Source organism: Siphateles boraxobius, unplaced genomic scaffold, assembly GCF_051911475.1.
Source record: "Siphateles boraxobius isolate OS27281-9 unplaced genomic scaffold, OSU_SipBor_1 13, whole genome shotgun sequence".
NCBI classification, from domain to species: Eukaryota; Metazoa; Chordata; class Actinopteri; order Cypriniformes; family Leuciscidae; genus Siphateles; species Siphateles boraxobius.
In genome coordinates, this window is record NW_027508733.1 from 1844761 (window position 1) to 1865122 (window position 20362).

Sequence of the window (20362 nt, forward strand, 5' to 3'; positions counted from 1 at the left end):
CACTGCTATAGTGGGGCGGCATTGCATTTGAGATTTTGCACCAAAACCTGCACCTTTTTCCAATACAATAAACACTTGTTTAATCAATGTAGGCTTTGCTTTGACAAGTAGGTAGGGTGTGATCTAGCTTGCATTTCTATTTTTACCCCGGAAGAGCATGCAAGGACATGCAACACAACCCAAAGTGGGCTTCACATGCATCTACATGCGCATACACCGAACATAATCATAGCATTTAGCATGGCGTACGGTACAGCTCAAGTCTTCCAGCATCTCAGAGTGGATCTGTGAGGTTTCCTCGTATTGGGCACTAATTGATATTAATATGCCCTGGAAACATTCTGGGATCTTGAATCCTTAACATTTTGGCTTTGTCACCGCATTATGGAGAGTTGAATGGCGGAACGGTTGAAAGCTTCATTGTCAGGCGGCAACAATGAAAGATTAGCGACTACATTGAAACAGGAAGAATCATAATTTCTGTTATTAATTCGGTGCGGAATAGAAGGGAACTTGCGTCGAGGCTCGGGGGGGGATTTCGCCATACGGAAGCAATTAACTATCATGCCTGATGTAGACGGCTAACAAGGAGACTGTCGAGTTAAAAAATATCGATTGAAATTTGAAAAGAGCGGCAGCAATTGTTTTTTTTAACACCAGCAACCCCAGCTGAGAAAAAAATCAGCCTAAGCTGGTTTTAGCTGGTCTCACAGGGAATTTGGACTTTTTTTTTAGCTGGTAAAGCTGGGAGACCAGCTAAAACCAACTGAACACTAGCTTGATCAGCTCGGCCAGCCTGGGAGACCAGCTTAAACCAGTTAAAACCAGCTAAAACCAGCTGAGCACTAGCTTGACCAGCTTAAACCAGTTACTTCCATCTTAACCCAGCTAAGACCAGCCAACCAGCCAAGACTGGTTTAAGCTGTTGTTTTTCAGCAGGGACATTAGCTCAAAAAACTGAATTTGAGTGTGTTTTGTACAAATTTGGTATATTGTTTCAAAAGAAGCAACTATTTAGGCCATTCTGATCGGTTTTTGATAGCGACTATTGGCTAACACACAATAAAAGCAGCAAAAAATGTGCTGTGATGGATAAACATTTCCACTACAAATATTTTGCCACTTTTATTTTTAAGCTACATCGTGTTAGCCACTAGCTGCTGTCAACCACATTTCTCATTTAGCATTATTGTTAACTTCTCACTCTGATTAACGTGCAGCAAGTGAAAGCTAGTGCGCTCATACTGTTAGCCTGTTACTGCTGCCTAGCATATAGAAAGTCTTTCAGGGTAAAAGCGGCACAGATTTCACAGTGGGAACAGCCGGAAATGAAAAATAAAGCTCTGTCAATAAATGCCAGGTCCTGAGAGACAGAGTAGCGGCAAAGCGCACTTCATTATTTATAACCCCAAATCATGTGGTGTCGCCCCCCTCCCAACAACACTGTGTCTGTAAAAACTGAATAATTCAGAGAGCCATTTAGTCTCAGACATCACGAGATAGCTGGCAACACGTTAGCATTAGCCAAGTGAAGCAGAGGGTCTTGTTCTGTGTCATTATCCCTGACAAACGGCCGTCTGAAACGTGGGGAGACGGATGACATATCAACTGAGAGTTAGCCATCCGCACGACTGGACAAACTTGTCTGGATAAATGCGAGCTTTCCGACTGATTTCTGGTTCTACAGCTACACAAAAACCCAGAACGGTAAAAAGCAAAGTTTAGCACATTCGGTGCTAATCCAATGACTGCGAGCATGGGTTTTAAAGGGGCAATTTTAAACTATTTTAAAAGGTTATTTGGACCAAGTGCAAATAACAATAGTTGCTATTTACACTAAGTGTCATTGGTTAGTACACAAACCAGACGTAAGTGGGCGGAGTTAGTGTAAATAGCCTCTGCCAACAAGGCGGGCTTTTAGTGTAAATAGACCCTCAGTTTTAAAAGTATTAAAAACAGATGCAAAGCAAAACCAGAAAAATGCTCATCAATATATTTGTCTTGTTTTCCAGTAAATATATAAGATAAAATTGATAAATATTAAGATAAAAGATAAATTACTTGACAAGCAAAATTATGTAGCCTATGCTAATTATACTAGTTTTAATCCTGAATTAGTTTTTTTTGTCTTACTCTATTGGAAAATGGTCTTTCCTTGTATCCCCCCCCCAAAAAAATATGTGTGGACAAATGTTAATATAATGGTCGCTACAAACAGGCGTGCAATTATTGCACTCAGCTGCATTAGCAAAGGATTAGCATAGAGAGACTCAGAAACAAAGCACCCGCTTTTTGTTCTGGTCAAATTTGGGGGTTTTAATACAGCACATTGTGGCCAAGGAAGAAGCAATTCAGACGTACGCTGGCAACGACGGCTCGAGCGAATGATAAATCCTGATTTGATTGAGCCTGCGGACTGCGAAAGGGCAAGAGGCAGTCAGTCATCACGAGGATATATCGCTATGAAATAAAGTCTGTTTTCTGTGGAGCTGCGTGAAGTGCAGAGATCATTATATCTGCCAATGATCCATGTGGCACCAAAAAACTAATTAGCAACCAAAACTAAGCTTTTGTGTGTAGGAACGGCTTTGTGATTCAGAAGATGGCAGGAAAACTGTCTGTAGAAACACGAGACAACAATGCACAGAAACACAAAACCACATCTGACAAACCAGAAACTACAACAAAAAGGAGTTGAAAACAGAAGGAAACTAAGGGTGCACATTACACAAACACCACAACACAAGGAACCGACCAAATGAGTCGCCAGCAAAGGCTCAATCCAGGAGAACTGGACCAAACAAAGAGAATCATAAAACACAGGAATGCAACGAAGCACGACAGCGTCTTGAGGCATGCAAGCGCAGTTACATTCTCCCATCATGCATCACTTGTTTACTTTCAAATGCGAGATTTCCATGACAGCATGTGCACATAAGCATTTTCTTTGGGCAGAAGCAATACTGAAGGATGCAAACGAGAAAAGGCCCCACAATGCAAACTTAAAAACGTGAAAAAAGGAACACGAACCCGAATTAGCGGGTTAGTTACTACTAAGTTTTATGCAGTTAAAATCAAATCTCCCAGAATTTAAAACTTATTTAGCAGCTTGATTTTTAAACTCCGAATTGCCAATGAGCCTTCCAATCTAGATCAGTCAAGGTTAAGGTTTTAATACATGTTGATTTTTCGATTTAATGTGGGTTAAAAAAAGTGAAAAAAGAAAAAACACACCAACCTTCTCGAAGCTCTGAGGGATGTAAAGGGGTTGATGCAGAACACAATGACATGAGGAGAAGAGAAAAATAGGGGAAACACAGAGAGAGTAAAAAAGGCCACCTCAAGGCGTTTAGCTGCTACATTTCTCTGACTGATGTCGCCTGATTATTTCTTGCGTGACAAAGTCTGCCTCGTTTACCTGCTTTGACCCAAACAGTTTGATTCACCCCAGTGGTTGCTGGGAAAAGCGTTCGGCCACTGGAGTCAATTCAAGCATGTTATAACAATGCAAAATTACAAGGTCTTTAGCCACCTGAAGAGCTGCCGCTGCGGCTTTAATTACAGAAACAAAACAAAGAGACAAAAACAGAAATCAATGAAACAACCCCAAGAACCAACCAAATCAAAGCGACCGTACAAATAAAAACCACATAATTAGCATTAAAGTTAGCAGCTACAATCAAGACAACCGATTCTAAAAGCGTTGCGCTATTATCAGACATGCATATGCATGAAAATGGTTTTGCTCGTATAAATGGGCGGGTTGTTTCCTCCACTGTAGCTGCTAATTTCAAGTGCCGTTAATTCTAGAACAGAAAACATTTGATTGTACTCAATAATTAAGCTTTGGAAGAAAAGAAAAAAGACAAAAGGAGATGGGATACGGTCTTTATGCAGTATGCGCATAATCAGTGAGAAATTAGCATACCTATGTTGAATTAATTACCGCTGTGGTAATTTGAATGGATTTCGGAAATCTCCAGTCACCCAATTACTGAAATGTCACTAGAAATCAGATCAAATGTTACTGAACATCTAACACTGTTTAAGGTCTTATAAAAATATCCCAATAAAATTCCTTCCAGGTCTTCGGAAAAGAGAGTAAAAACAGCACTAATCCACAACTTCATCACTGATAAGAGGTTTTATGCGGTATAATGTTCTTACCGTGGTAAAAATCAATCTAAAAGTAATGCCTCTTGTGGATTATTGCTGTCATAAAATGGTGGTTGAAACTGATAAAAGATACAAATATTCAATCATTAATGAGAATTCCAATTTAGAATTCTGTTTATCCACTTTTCAAACCCAAAATTATCATTCTGTCATCATTTGTTATTCCAAACCTTTCTTTCTTTCTTGTGTGGAACACGAAAGAAGATACTTTGAAAAATGTCTCAATGATTATTCAATGAAATGAACTGTCAAATTTAGAAAAACCATCATCATATCCAGCAGAAGAAAGAAATTCAAACAAGGTTTGAAGTAAAAGATGATTAAATCTTTCCCTGACTTTGAGATGGAGCGTCTGCATCTTCTCTAGTGGGAGAACAATAATAACTATAATAATGAAAAGACAACTCTCTGACCCATTTTATAATGTAACGGCCAGTGAATAATTTATCCAGAACAAAGTTATTTGGTACACAGCGGGTAAAAACCCATCGTTTTTAATATGCATTAAATAAATAATACATGCGGAAAATGCATCTGCCTCGATTTATTAAAGTCATTAACCTGGAAATCCAACTCTTCTTAAGGTTAGTTGTGTGCGCTAATGCAATGCCTTAAAACAGTCTCAGACGTTCCTTTATAATAATAATAATAATAATAACAACCACTGAACCAGGACAGATTGTTAATTATTTAGATTTAGCAATTAATGTATACACTTCTATGTGTGTGATTAGCAACATGCATATTTTGAGATCAACATACGTTCGTTGCAACAATTTACCTTTTTACCTTTTCGTAGGGAATACGCTTAGCATTTTGATTGGCTTATTGCATTGGCCAATCAAAATCCAGACTTACCATCATCCTCTTGACCTGTTCGACCCAAGTCCGCCCATCAAAGAGAAGACTGAACACTACCCATTAAGTATTGAAAATATGTATATTCTGTGTTTTAGCGTAAAGATTATTTTATATACAACTGGTCATGTGACCCGTCGTGCATAAGAGGATTTAATTGGTTGTTTTTCGATGGGCTCCAGGGCCAGGGTGCTCCCTACCTCGCACATACAGGTTGGCAGGGGAAGAGTATCGGACGCCTTCGATGTTAGACGCCACACACTCGTACTTCCCCTGGTCGGTTTCCTCAGTGTTTTCTATCTGCAGGGCACCTGGGAGAGCAAAAGAAAAAAAAAATACCCCAAAGAAAAGGGATGAAAGACAGAGAGAGAGAAAAAAAGGGAGAAGACGGCAAACTATTAGAGGTTTGAAAGTAACAAGACTGTCAGAAACTATTTTATTTTGTATGTTTGGTGCGGCGGCGTATTCTCATAAATTGCTCAAAGGCCTTTCCCGTTTGAAAGCCAACTTCGCCTTTTAACGCTAACGCACTGTTGAATCTGAGCAGTTCCACACTCAAGGCAAGGAAGATTAGACTGATCTAAATATGTCCGAATGCATCGTGTCAAACGCACTCGGAAAAGAACTAGCAGCGATGTTATGGTGTTCGCAGGAGTGCTGGATCGCATCAGTCAGAGCACCGGGAACTATCATGGTGTGGAGTCGAAGGAGATAAACCGCTGCTCGGCCCCAACGGGAGGGGAGTTGGTGAGGGTCAAGACTCAGACATCCATTAGTTCATGTCGACATGTGCTGCACATGGCTGAAGCTTAGCACAACACTTAAATCCCACGGCATGAATTATTTCAGCCGGTCTCCCAGGAGCTGTGGCAATACTCATGTCAGTGGGACTGAGAATGGTGATTGGCTTGATATTCCTCCAAATTATGCACCAGGGTAGGCTTGTAAACCACGGTCATGTATGCCAAAACACATGCAAATGTAAGTTTGAGATATATCAAAACTTTTCAGGCGAAATGAAAAGGGCCTAATGATCTTTATACTCCCTCTTCTGAAGAAACTTAAGGTGCAACTTCACAATAGAGAGCCTAAGTCTCTAAAAGATAATTATGAAAGTCAAGAAAGCCACAGTTTGTCATAAAACAGAAGAGTAACATTTAGTTTTATGTGAAAATCGCTCAATGAACGACATCTCTCGTCTCGCACTATGTACGTCACCAAGCTCGTGTGTGTGCAGTCTGGTACAAAACACACAGGCATGACGGCGTAACGTTACGATTATAACGGTAGACTATAGAAAAAATGACAGACGTTAGCTTCAGTAAAGTTAGCTTCATTCATTGAGAGAAATGGTATGACGTCACATGCGCGCCTTTTGGTTTTGTAGTCTTTGTAATTACGTATTTTCACAGTCTTATAACTCAACAGTTTTACATCAAACTGCCACTTTCTTGACTTTAAAATGTATCTTTTAAATTGACAAACATCATATGTGTAATTCAGGGCACAATTCAAACGGGATCCAAATATTTGTTGTCTCTCGCCATTGACTACCATACAATATTTTTCCGAAATAAGTCCCATGGTCCACCGAAGATGAGGGACTTAGGCTCTCTATAAGTTTCCCTAAAATAACCTGAGGACATAATAAAGGTCTTACTCAAATGGTAAGGATTATGGGTTATTGAGTTTCAAATAGGGGTTGGGTTTAGGAAGTCAGCCTGCATTTGAACTGTACTTTTAAAGTTTGCTTTTTTTTGAGCCATCAACATGTAGTTACAAACAGGGTCTCTTTTTTTGAAGCTAAATCACTAAACCCAATCCCCCAGTTCAAACTCCATTAGAAGTATTTCAACTGCCTGGGTAAAGTGTCATTATATTAAACTGCATGTGATCAATTGATTTGAGGGCTCTTAACAGGATAGGAGGTTGTATATGTTGACTACCTTCAGGAAGTTAATATTAATATTTGTTAATAGGACACTTAATATTCAACAATATTATTGAAAATAATATTTTGCATACAAAAAGTATTCTCGTCGCTTGATAAACTTAAGATTGAGCCACTGTAGTCACTTGGACTATTTTGACGATGTCTTTAATAACTTTTCGGGGAACAAGTGTCAATCCCTTAGAAGCCTATGGAGGAGTGATCCAGCTCTCAGATTTAATCAAAAATATCTTAATTCATGTTCCGAAGATGAACGAAGGTCTTACGGGGTTGAACAAAATGAGGGAGAGTAATTACTGACAGAATTTACATTTTTGGGTGAACTATCCCTTTAATTGAATACCCCTAACTACATGTGATCAGTTGTTTTGAGAAAACACTTTTAACACACTTGAAACACACTTCCCTGCGGTTCCCCAGAAGAGATCCAGGGATTTACAAATTACAAATCTCATTATCATCTCAGTATTCAGGTCTGAATGCAGCACCTGAGCAAATGTAATGCTAACAGATACACTTCTTTGGGAACCAGCTAACTTTCCATTACACACTACGCCACCCCACCTTTCTCTTTCTCTGTCTTTTCTACAGGCACCATCAACACCGTCCTCACTCCTGGGGAGACGTTCATTCTGGCCGAACGAAGACGTCAACCTTCATCTACGCCACATGTGGCGGCGGGACATCAACAGCAGGGACTCACGCTGCGGTTTAAGCGCGCAGTCTGTGTGCCAATGAGACTGTGGCTTCTGGGTGGATGAATCACACCTGCTCGCGGCGGATCAACAGCATGATGGGATCAGGGAGTTTAGAGGCGTGGCAGGGAGAGACTAAAATGGAAGGTGGTTTCTAAAGTGTGTGTGTGCTTGTGCACGGATCGTTTGATGTGCACATTGGTGCAGCGGGTGGCCGGGCAACAGCAGGTGGGCTTGGAGAGCTTTCTAAAGTCTCCTCAGGTGCGCAGCCCAAGGAGAACCGCTCGCGCGCAACCTGTGCTACGTGACGTTGTAGGAAAATCTGGTGGAAATCTCCCTCAGTCGTTCGTCCTTCTCACGTCGATTCTGGAGTGCAGAAAACAGGCACGAATTTGAATGTTATTGGAGCAGGGGCTGATAAATAAACCATGGCACAGTGGTGTGTCAAGCTCTGAATTCTCCCCATCTTTCTTTCTCGTCTTCGCTGGGGTTTGTAACTCTTGTGATGAACAGTCAGGCAAATGATTGAGTAATGCCATTGAGGAAATCTTAGCAAGAACAGAGCAAATCCAAATTCATTACATCCAAATTAATTCCCAGCGGCTCCAAAGCAAGCACATTTTCTATATTTCCTGTCTGAACAGGAATATTTTGGGTACTCCTGCTTGCTATTCAGCCGAATGACGATTCCCCACTGACTTCATTACATATTTGCAGCTGTGTTTTTCCCCCTTGCCTGTTTCCGCTTGGGCTCGGATAAGCTCACTGAGAATATATGATCATGGGAGGGATTGACAGTGTTCCTATTTTAGCAGTCTTTCTCAAAATCTATCAATCTCTTTGTCCTCATTGGTATGGAGAGGAAACATTAGCATGATGCTAATCAGGTTTCTGCGCTCTCGTTTACTGTCCTCGCATATCATTTTGAGCTTACTTTTCTCCCAAATAGGCCTTAGCTAACTCAGCAAGAGGGATATTTAACAACAACAACGTTCCCTGACAATGTTTAACATGTCGGAAACTGTTTAAAATATCTTTGATCCCCTCTCATTTTTCCCTCAAATCTCCCTTTCGCTCAGCCACGAGAATGTTTTCAGTTATTATCTTTTGTATATAATTACATTTTGAATTTCCATTATCTATCCTGCCTGTGGCGTCTTTGAGGCTGCCGGTGTAGCCTTTCCGTTAGCGGCACAGCTAACAACAAAACAAGCTGTTATCTTACTTTAATAGTGTCGAGCTCAAAGAGTCATAACGCCGCACAATACCATTTCTGTTAAAAGGCAAGTGGAAGTCATTTTCTGAATATCCGTGCCACGACACAACCATTTAGCTGACATGAACCCTCTAGCTATGAACTATTATCTGAAGCTGAACAATAACGAATATATTAGAGGACTCAAATGCCCTGTGCAAACTGTGAGTGCACTATGTATAACCCCAAAAAAGCAACAGAACCTTCACTGCTGACGACCAGGGAGAAAATCAGCAGAAGTTTGTAGAAGATAGCATGATCAAATTAGCCAAATCAAGAGTGTATTTAAAGGTGTCATTATGCCACTTTTCACAGGATGTAATATAAATCTATGGTGTCCCCAGAATGTGTCGGTGAAAGTTCAGCTCAAAATACACCCCAGATCATTTATTATAGCTTGTCAAATTTGCCATTTTTGGGTGTGAACAAAAACATGCAGTTTTTGTACTAAAAAATGCTGTTTTTTAAATCTAGCCTAAAAACCTAGTTTTATAGTACAACTATAAAATGTATATACAACGAGGACCACAATGGAAATAAGTTTGTAACTTTCTTGTGTTATCCTCGACAGTTCTGATAAATGTATAATGTTACTGTGATGGCATCTTGTTATGCATTTATTTTTGTTACTGTCTAATAAATAAAATAAAATAAAATAGTCTGGCATTTGACGCTATGTGAGAGTTTCTTTTCTATTGTGTCTTATTTTTTTCTTTTCTTCTGTGCTGTAGACATTGTAGACTGTCTGTATCATTGACATGTGTGAACAGCACTTTGATAAACACTTGCTGTTTTTAAAAAGTGCTTTATAAATAAACTTTGACTTGACTTTTGTGTGTGTACCTTAAAATGCAAATGAGCTGCTGCTCCCCGTCTCCGTTTAGAAGAGGGCCGAACCTTTATACGAGCTTCGGCAATAACAAAACACGCGAATAATGCAGCCAACGACCGTTTGCAACTTTGGCCATTGCGTTAGAACTGGTTACACTGTTGTCGCTTGCGAAAACCAAATGGCGGCGCCGTGGGTGTAAACGTGCAGATTAAGGGCCGGTAATATTATAATAAGATCCTTATTCTTAGGGAGCGAAATCTGATCGGTTTATTTTTTGACATGCTTGCAGAGAAAGGCTCACCAAAACAAAGTTACTGGGTTGTTACTTTACACTTTTTCTGGGTTGGTAGACACCGGTGACCCGATTATAGCACTTACAGGACAATTCCGGCCAAAAATGAACCTAGGGCTAAATAACACATGGGTTCTCTGGGATGCGTTTTCATGATAATCGAATGTACCCAGTTTTAACGTTAGTTTTAGTTTAACCACAGATTAGCTTATAAAGCTAGTGTATGGGGCATCGAATAAGTAAAAATAAAAATCGCTAGTTAATACCACTAACAAGGCTCAAAACGACGTTCGTGTTTCGACTGGTCAAGACTGTTTTCCAAAGACGGCTCCTGCTTGTATACGTGAAGTGAACTGTCTTAATAAAGTATCTTCTTATTAAACCGTCTGTACACTTACAAAGTTCTCAATGCTTCGGTTTGCAGGTAGAGACCCTCATTATGCTAGCGTGTTAGTGTGGGGCTATTTTGAGCCTTGTTAGTGGTATTAACTAGCGATTTTTATTTTTACTTATTCGATGCCCCATACACAATCCAACTAGTCATGGATTGTGGAAAGCTCTTTTTGGGAATTCTCCACTGCATCAGTGTCAATACGAACCGTGTCCTTTAAACTGGCCATTAAGTGTTTTCCTCACGATCAGCCGGAGTTGGCGTGAGCTTGTGACTGGCGGACACGCGGTAGCTGTTGACCTGCAACCAGTTGGGGCTTTAGCGACGGCCTTGGGAGACAAAGTCTTGTCATCTCCCGTCATCCATCCGATCCCGGATCATGAGGGAAAACAGGCTGGGCTGTCTGTAAAGTGGAGGCCGTGTCAGGAGGCAGCTCTGCTGGGGCGTGGAGCGTGGAAGCCAGGTGTGCAGTCGAGGAGAGCGCTGAACCGTGACCAGCGCTAGCATGCAGCTGTCTATTACAGCCAGTGTGCACGTGACGGATCTCGCCACGCTTCATTTACCTCAGCTCGAAACCAAACGAAACCTGACCATCTTCAACACACACACAATTTCCAGCACCTACAGTCCCATTTGAGTAATTCAATTAGTGGGCGATGCTGGCGCATGATTGATTCGTTTGTGGGATCGGCCGCGTTCTTGTTATTTTTTCCTGCATGAGCGGGACTGATTAGGAGAGAGAGTATCATACTAGCTGGATATAGTGTGCACATTTTTGGCATGCTCAGAATAACGGGATGACCTGCTAAGTGTGCTTAAATGTGCAGTATGCATCCCATTTACATTTATGCATTTGGCAGATGCTTTTATCCAAAGTGACTCGTACAATTAGTGCTACATCACAATGCATGATATACTGCATCCCAAAATGCAATGCGCTTTTATTTTAGTTGACCTTCCATTTTTCAGTGTGACTAATGACCTCGAAGTAATTATAATTCAGCACTTATCTCTTTTTTGACACATTTTTTGATTGGTCCACCAAAAATAGAAACAATCCTAAATGAAATTGAATTAAAAATTTCCAAATTACATGTTTATTTCAGAGATCCTATTCTTAATGGGTATTATTTGTTAAAATATCAAAAAATACATATAAGCAACTCTGCATAAGATATTGAGGCTTGTTTTAATAACTTACACATTTAATAGTTCAATACACTTAATATCGACTTGCTTATGTATTTATACATTTATTTAGTTATTTTATTGGAAATCAAGTCAAAAAAGATACTCAAGGTTTATTTGAAGTGCCAACATGAACATACTTCTGCATTTTACTTTACAATCTACTGTTTAAACAAAAGTAGGCAGCATACAATATAAAGGTGAAACTCAAAGATTTAGAATATCGTGCAAAACTTCATGTATTTCAGTAATTCAAATTAGTATATGTATATATAAGTATATATAACTATATACTTATGGATGATTATACTTTTCAGAGGACCGACATTTCTGTATTTAAAATCCTTTTTTTAATGATTTCATGTAATATTCTAATTTTCTGAGATTTTGAATTTGGGGGTTTTAATAAGCAGTAAGCCATAATCATTAAAATTATAACTTTTGCACGATATTCACATTTTTCGAGTTTCACCTGTATAATGTATAGTAGTAAGTTAGTATTAAATTCTGAACACAGCCAACGTTCCTCTGCGATATTTTTATGCACATTTCTTCTAAATCAGACAACTAATCACATGCTAAAAATGTAAAGAAAAATTGGACTTTTGCTTTAAAAAAGATGGCGAGCAGTGACTGTGTCTGAGCTTCTGTAGGAGTAGTGTGTATGTGTATGGACACAAACCAAGGTCATTAAATGTGAAGCATCATCATGGGGCCGAGACGTAATGCAATTGTTGTCAACTTCCATCTGTTGGCCTGTAGTGCTCTCATAAAGACGGCAATGATGCGTGCACACATCCGACGGGTCCACCTCGGGCCACCCTGACTGTCATCTAGAGCCGCACAGGTCATCTGCACAACTAACTCAAATAGACTGAACTGGCATGACTTAAGATCATGTTTATGCAAACACGGGAACAAGTCGCTAAGCTAACCAACGCAGTAATTGAGCTTTGTTGAGATGCCTAACCGCTGCATAACTGTGCTGCACATCTAGCCCAGACTGGGCCTGAGTTTGTAGAAGCTGCCCTGGGCAAAAGCTCTGTCTTGGATCACTAATCTCATTATGCAAATGCTGCTTTATAAGTCACGTTCAGTTTAGTGAGCAGCAACATGATTAATGTGCAGTGATTTTGCATTATAAATATGCATGTTGGTGTGTGTAATCGAAGAAAGAGCTTTTATGCTGTATACTTAACTAACTGTTGCCAATATAATGTACTAATAAAAGTATCAATCTATCCATCCATCCATCCATCCGCCCATCCATCAATCCATCCATCCATCCATGATTTTCATGCATCCATCCATCCATCCGCCCATCCATCCATCCATCCATCCATCCATGCATCCATCCATCCATCCATCCGCCCATCCGTCCATCCATCCATCCATCCATCCATGCATCCATCCATCCATCCATCCATCCATCCATGCATCCATCCATCCATCCATCAATCCGTCCGTCCGTCCGTCCATCCATCCATCCATCCACCCATCCGTCCATCCATCCATCCATCCATCCATCCATCCATCCATCCATCCATCCATCCGCCCATCCATCCGTCCATCCATCCATCCGTCCGTCCATCCGTCCGTCCATCCATCCGCCCATCCATCCATCCATCCATCCATCCATCCATCCATCCATCCATCCATCCATCCATCCATGCATCCATCCATCCGCCCATCCATCCATCCATCCCTCCATCCATCCATCCATCCATCCATCCATCCATCCCTCCGTCCATCCGTCCATCCATCCGCCCATCCGTCCATCCATCCATCCATCCATCCATCCATCCATCCGCCCATCCATCCGTCCATCCATCCATCCGTCCATCCATCCATCCATCCATCCGCCCATCCATCCGCCAATCCATTCGCCGATCCATCCATCCATCTGCCCATCCATCCATCCGTCCGTCCATCCATCCATCCATCCATCCAACCACCCATCAGCTCCTCCATCCATCCGTCCATCCATCCGTCCGTCCATCCATCCATCCAGCCATCATCCATCCATCCGCCAATCCATCCGCTGATCCATCCATCCGCCCATCCATCCATCCATCCATCCATCCATCCATCCATCCATCCGCCCATCCATCCATCCATCCATCCATCCATCCATCCGCCCATCCATCCATCCATCCATCCGCCCATCCGCCGATCCATCCATCCATCCGCCCATCCATCCGCCCATCCATCCATCCATCCATCCGCCGATCCATCCGCCCATCCATCCGCCGATCCATCCGCCCATCCATCCATCCGCCCATCCATCCGTCCGTTCATCCGTCCATCTATCCATCCATCCAATCGCATTTATTATTAAATTATATCATATATAAATATAGCAGGTGGAGCTGGGGAGGAGGAGTGGTTCAGAGGTATTCTGACAGCGCTGTAAGACTAACCTACATCAAACCCTGAATCAGACTTTTTAAATGTTGAGCAAGCGATCTCATTTTTCATTTTTCGAGTTTCACGACTGAACTAGATATACGCAGATATATACTAGATACATTTCGCTTGCGATCCAATTATGATATTGCAACGCATATTGAAACGTGACACATATCGCAATGTTTATCATATCGCAAGGAAGTTGATGAAACCCAGCACTAAACAAATGTAGACAAATTCAAGAAATGTAGACAAACTTGATAAATTTAGGCACCTGTAAACATACAAAATGTAACATTTGAACAAGAAGAATGCACAAAATTGCACCCAAAATTGTTATTGTGATGATTACCATTTGAATAGTAGCTTCGTTCACCCAGGAAATTAATATAAAACCAAAACAAATTCGCTCACCTACCTGTTCGCTGTAAAAAAGAAGGCACTTCATTAACATTAAAACGGCACACATTTTCATAAATATAATGAAATGAATATCGATCTATATCTAGAGCGACACCTCTGAACATCAGCCCTGATATCATCTCCAAACTCTGTGGAAACAGACATTTTAGCTGGGAAAGGTCTAAGTAAATGTGTGCAGCGTTAGCATTGGTGATTCGGCTGGAGATGAGATCAGGACTGAAAGGAAGACTGCGACACCGTTTACCCAGCGTCCTCATTAGCCTGATAAGTGTGGCCTGAAAGCGCCCCGCCAAACAGCACAAATGTCACAGACGTAGGTAAACACCAACCCCGACACCTGTCTGACTCCCAACACTGACATTAAACACACATGAAACAGGACACAGATACAAACACGCACACAAAGACACACAATGAAAGCTGGAGAAAGAAGAGGACAGCCGCTCTCCGTTTCCGACAGCAAGAGGTCGTCTGGAGTCATTAGTTAGTTGAGGTAGTTAAGTTAAGGTTAGTTGTGTTTTTATATTAGTGTCTTACCTCGGATGGGAGTACTCTCTGGAAAAAGACACAAACGAAACAGACATCAGTTTAGTTCACGGTTAATAGAGTGGTGCACGTATGACGTCACTTTGTAGGCCAATCAGCAGTTAGCAACACACTGGTTCCCTCGACAAAACATTGATTCTGGGACAATGGATTGCTAAAATGCTAACTTGTTTCCGCGTTTTGGCTAACAAAGTGATGCCATACCTGCACCACTCTATGTACGTTCAGGTTATGACTCTCTTAACGTACTGGTTAGTTTAATTTGAGATCATCATCACAGCTTTAGTAAAGGTTAAAGACCTGCCAGTGCTGGACGTGGAGCTTTACATTCATCTTTCTTTCCCTCCTCTACTTCACAGATGCATATAAAAAATCGGATATGTTTGTAAAGGTTAAAGACGCTGAAGAAAATGTGTTTGACCAATTCATGATCTTTTACAAAGATCTGTAACATTTCAGCAGTTTTTTTTCAATAATTACAAAAATGTTAACTTTATTATGTATAGAGAAACCCCACATAAAAATAGTTTATAAAAGCATTAATTAAAAATAATGTTTATTTGTATTTATTAAATTTTTTGAATTTAATTTATTATTTAATTTTCTTCAATTTACTATTATTATTATTATTAAATTAATAATAATAAATAATAAACTATTTATTAAATAATTTAAATGAATGAATTAATAATATAAAAAAATATATAAAAAGTATTTTAAATATAAATTAGAATATTTTTATTTCATATTACATAAAATTTAATGATTTATTTTATTAATCTTATTATTGTTCATTATTATTATGATTGAGTTTCATTTTTCTAGGCTTTACAGCACTGAAAAAAACAGTCTAATTAAAATAATTATTAGTTCATATAATACATTAATAAATTGTTTTATTTTTATTTTGCTGGGGTCCACTGAAAATTAAAAAAAATCTATAATAATAATAAAACTTTATTTTCTTCATAATTACATACTAAAAATATAAATAAATTATATTAAAACTGGATATAAAATAATTTAAATATAACTAAAATAAAATATGAATTTAAATAAAACATCATTAATTATTATGTTTTATACATTAATTTATTTTTTCATTCTGCTAGGGTGTACTGCTAAAACAAATCAAAACACTCCACAATTGACCCTTCGCAAGGAGTTTGATTGACAGGCCATCTGACCAATCATAATCCGCCAACCGCCATTTTTGAAGTCAGGAGAGTTAGTAGATTAATGTTGGAGGATTTTAACTTGAAAAACTAAGTGTACTGACGTCTTTCCGCGGTTACAAATAACATTCATTCTTGTTCATTCATGTTAATTTGATGCTATAAATTAACTAGAAGGAAGAGATGATCAGTTCACGAGCAGCTTTAACTGAGGCTCTACGGCGATCTGTCAGACACATTAAAGAGCCACAAAAGGGTATTTATTGTTAAAATTTCTTTAAAAAATGACCAAATTTGAAAGTTGTTACTTTGTTTCATAACAAAAGTAACATGGTCTGTCATATCTGTCAGCGCGTTGTCAGTGTCCTCTGCTCCGCCTTGTATTTTTCACTGCGTGAGAACATGGTGTGTGGCGTGAGAGCGGCGTAGCTTGTCGGACATAGCAACAGTAACTAAAGGGGGCGGGTCTTTGCGAACGGTCAATTGTAGCCAGACATGTAAAACGAGGCCTTAAAGTCAAGCAGAAGCTGTAAGCAGTGATCCAGAAATGGTTAGCATTACCAACGTCTACGTGACGTCATATCTAACATTCACAAGCAAAGCTATCTTTGCCCCTCGTCTTCCTATCTCTAACACCTCGCAGGTGCCTGTTTTAGGTTTATTTCTCCACTATAATCAGCTCGTTGAAATCCTGTCCCTCTCTGACCCCAGCGCTATTGAAACACAGCGAGCTCTTTTGTCCAGCAGCAGTATGAAGGTCATCTGTGAAATTTGAAGGATATTTTGCCTGCTTCTCGATCAGACTGATATTAACTTCTCATATCGTCTCACCATTTTACTCAGTATTCCTGTTTAAAAAAACACCAGGCCTGGAAATAACACTGTTCCTTGACGAAGAAAATATAATAAAAAGAGTGTAAATAAAAGAGGTTTCATCTAGTATTTATATTCATGAGCCTCCTAACAGCAATATTCGATACAAATGCACAACGGTGCGAGAAGTGCACTAAATAATTCAACCCACAGCCGAACGCATGTGAGCTTTGAGGCTCATGGAGGGGTCTTTTTGAAAAGCAGGCAAAATATTCATAATTTAAAAGTTGTTTATGTATATTTAAGGAGTTGAGGAGGAATCAGAAGGGCACGGGGATTAGGGATTGTCAGTGTTTAGTTAGTATCAGGGACGTTGAGGCAGCAGAATTAGCTTGTTTTTGTTCCTACTAGAATCAAAGTTATGGTTAAGGTTTGGAAAGAACTGGTTAGGTGAGGTTAGGTTAAAGGTTAGAGGTTTTCAAACACACAAATTCCACACAGAATGACTGGACAAAATGCTAAAAAGTCGTTAGCTCAAAGAAGCTTCCAGAAATTCTCAATCTACTCTGGCAAGAAAAAAAGTTGGTTTTATAGGGGGCGACAGAAAATCTGGCTGTGGTCTTAATCCATCTGCATGGCTGAAACTGAGTTCAGCTCACTGCCATGCGTTTAGGCCCGATTTACCTTAAACATGTTTCCGGCGAGGTGCAGATGTCGTCTCTCCCTACAGAAAAACTCTCCGCCTACATCGAATAAGATGGCCGGTGACTCGCAGATCGAGAGGCTGCTCAATGGGTGGAGCTTGAATCCAGCCCCACCTCTCTGAATGCAATGGGTGTGGCTTGACATCCAGCCGCTCCTATCTGTACGTAATGAGTGGAGCTTAACAACCAGTTCCGCCTCTTTGTATGTAATGGGTGGAGTTTAACATCCAGCTCCGCCTCTGTATTTAATGGGTGGGGTTTAACATCCAGCTCCGCCTCTGTATGCAATGGGTGGGGTTTAACATCCAGCCCCACCTCTTTGTATGTAAGGGGTGGAGCTTGAAGGTCCATTCACATCCTAACCATAATTAGGTCAAGCTCCACCCATAACACCCACGGTGATTGGTCTGTATAAATTAATACACTTAAGTATAAACAGACGCAAGCCATGAAAGCCTTCAAACTACCCAAAGAGCTTGACGTTTCTTCTATTTAAAGACCTAGAAATGCTACACTGACCTAAAGAACTAACAATGAAACACCACTGCATTTAATCACCAAAGAAGCATATAGCAACGCTATAGAAGTTCATTTGGGTCCATCAAGTCACAGTGAGAGTCCTGCTCTTAACCACTGTAGCAGAGCTTAAAAGCCATCAATTAGACAAGCACCTCGGGGCCTGTTCCAATCAGACCGCCAGCCAGTGTGCACAGGAAGTGCAAACCACAGCAGGAAGCTGTCCATTTATCTGTCCCGCGTTCCTCCCAAGGTATTGCCTGTGGAGATTTCAGGAGGAGCAGCTGTACCTACACCAGGACGAGATCCATATATCAGACAACGGCCGCAACTGTGACGGCTGCTGCCAACTAAAGAAAGGACACGGGTTATTCAAGCACGCCAGATCTTGTTTTCCTCTCAAGAAAAATTACTCCGGCCCCGGTATGGAAACTAAAGAGATCAGTTTCACTTCGGAATAGAGATAAAAACAGGAAAGCAGGAGTCTTGGCTGGCTTCGACAGCTACAGGCCTTTTTCTCATCAACATAAATCCCTCCAGATCGGAGGATCGGGCAGCAGGATCGCTCTAAAGTAAACATCCCTACATAAGACACCTTCACTCTCTCTCAGGGCTCTGCTGAAAGAGCTTTCAAAGACACAACAAAACATGTGATGAACAATCAAGTCAGCATGAAATCAAACACAACCACTTGAACTAGGATAAGGTGGTCTCCTAGATGAAAACTACCCAAACAGTAGAGCAATGGCGCTTACAACACCACAACAAAGGCCATGGGTTCGATTCCCAGGGAAAGCAAGAACTGATAAGAATGCAAATGTGTACCTTGAAATGCAATCTAAGTCACTTTGGATAAAAGCGCCTGCCAAATGCATAAATGTAAATGTACTTAGGCTAGATTTCTTCAGCTGAGCGTCTAAGGTTGCAAGGCATGTTGGGATAATGTTAATTAATAGCCAAATACATTACTCAATTTTTTTCTGGTCTCATATGTATATGCAAAAATGAATCCACCTTTTTTCACAATCCAATCAATTCCTGATAAATTTTCTGCTTTACATCCAAGAAACACCTCAACTTACAGAAGTAAAATGGTGTTTAAATGTCATTTCATGTTGCCTTTACCTTTCAAGCACATGACCTATGGAGGACCAGCAAATGTAATCCATCCCTTGGGTACAGGACCTCAGGTGATGTTTGCTTTTGGCTACTTTAGAGATCCAGGCTGGGCCGGAAGGCTCCAAGGCCCCTGCAGTTTTCAGCCATCTAGGCTGCTTCTGCTCAGATGATAAATATGTTATTGTAATGGAGTTGAGCAAGCACTCGGTGGCACACGGACCGAGGGTGTGTCCGGCGGTCAACAACAGAACCGCAACTGCCTGGCCGGAGCTTCTGAAATTCTAATCTGTTATTCTTCTGTTTTATAACCATCTGAATATTTGTGGCCGGTGAGAGTTGAAGTGAAGCCAGAGAAGGAATTCTCTTGAGGGCTGGATGTGAATGAAGAACACTAGACGGTTTAACTAGTAAATCCACACACGCAAACTCGCACACACAAAGACTTTCTGCAGTGTGTCATCCCCAAAATCTGGAGTCTTGAGAGAAACTGGGAAATGTTTCATGTTAGTGGGCGAGGAGAAGAAAAAGAAATAAGGAGAGTACAGACAGACGTGAAAGGGAAAGGAGAGGGTAGGACATGCATTTTAAAGCGAAGTTAAAATGCCATCTGCTTCAGGGACACTAGGAAGCTTGCGCACTCACTGAGACACTTACCAAAGGCTTCTGGAAATGATAATAAACAGAAAAAGAAACAGAAAGGAACAATAAAACAGCACATTTTAGGGTCGGATTCACAGCAGCTTCACACATCCTGAAATCAACAGAGTTTAGTGGGGAACATCTCTTTGTAGGATGACGCGTCAGATGGTTAGATGCACGTTAAACAGATTTTAGACACGTTTTATGACCTCATTTGATGATAATAGAGACTAGCTTATGGGGGAATCTCACAAAACCTGTCAAGAACATTTTCAGGTTTCTACAAAACTACTATGTTAAAAGTATAGTTAGAGTTAAAGTTAGGTTTCTGTTTTATATATAGTGTGTGAAAACACAGTCAGACAAATTGCTCTTGATAA

General features: G+C 40.5%; 1 protein-coding gene across 19 annotated transcripts in view; it reads right to left on the bottom strand.

The window, feature by feature from the left end:
* The window catches only part of ptprsa (protein tyrosine phosphatase receptor type Sa), a 249630-nt gene that overhangs the window by 77082 nt on the left and 152186 nt on the right, over positions 1–20362 (bottom strand). For all 19 annotated transcript variants that reach the window (XM_077225921.1, XM_077225937.1, XM_077225936.1 and 16 more), the window contains one exon: positions 5235–5345. In XM_077225921.1, coding sequence (XP_077082036.1) covers positions 5235–5345 — 111 coding nt within the window. The remainder of the gene's footprint in view (positions 1–5234; positions 5346–20362) is intronic.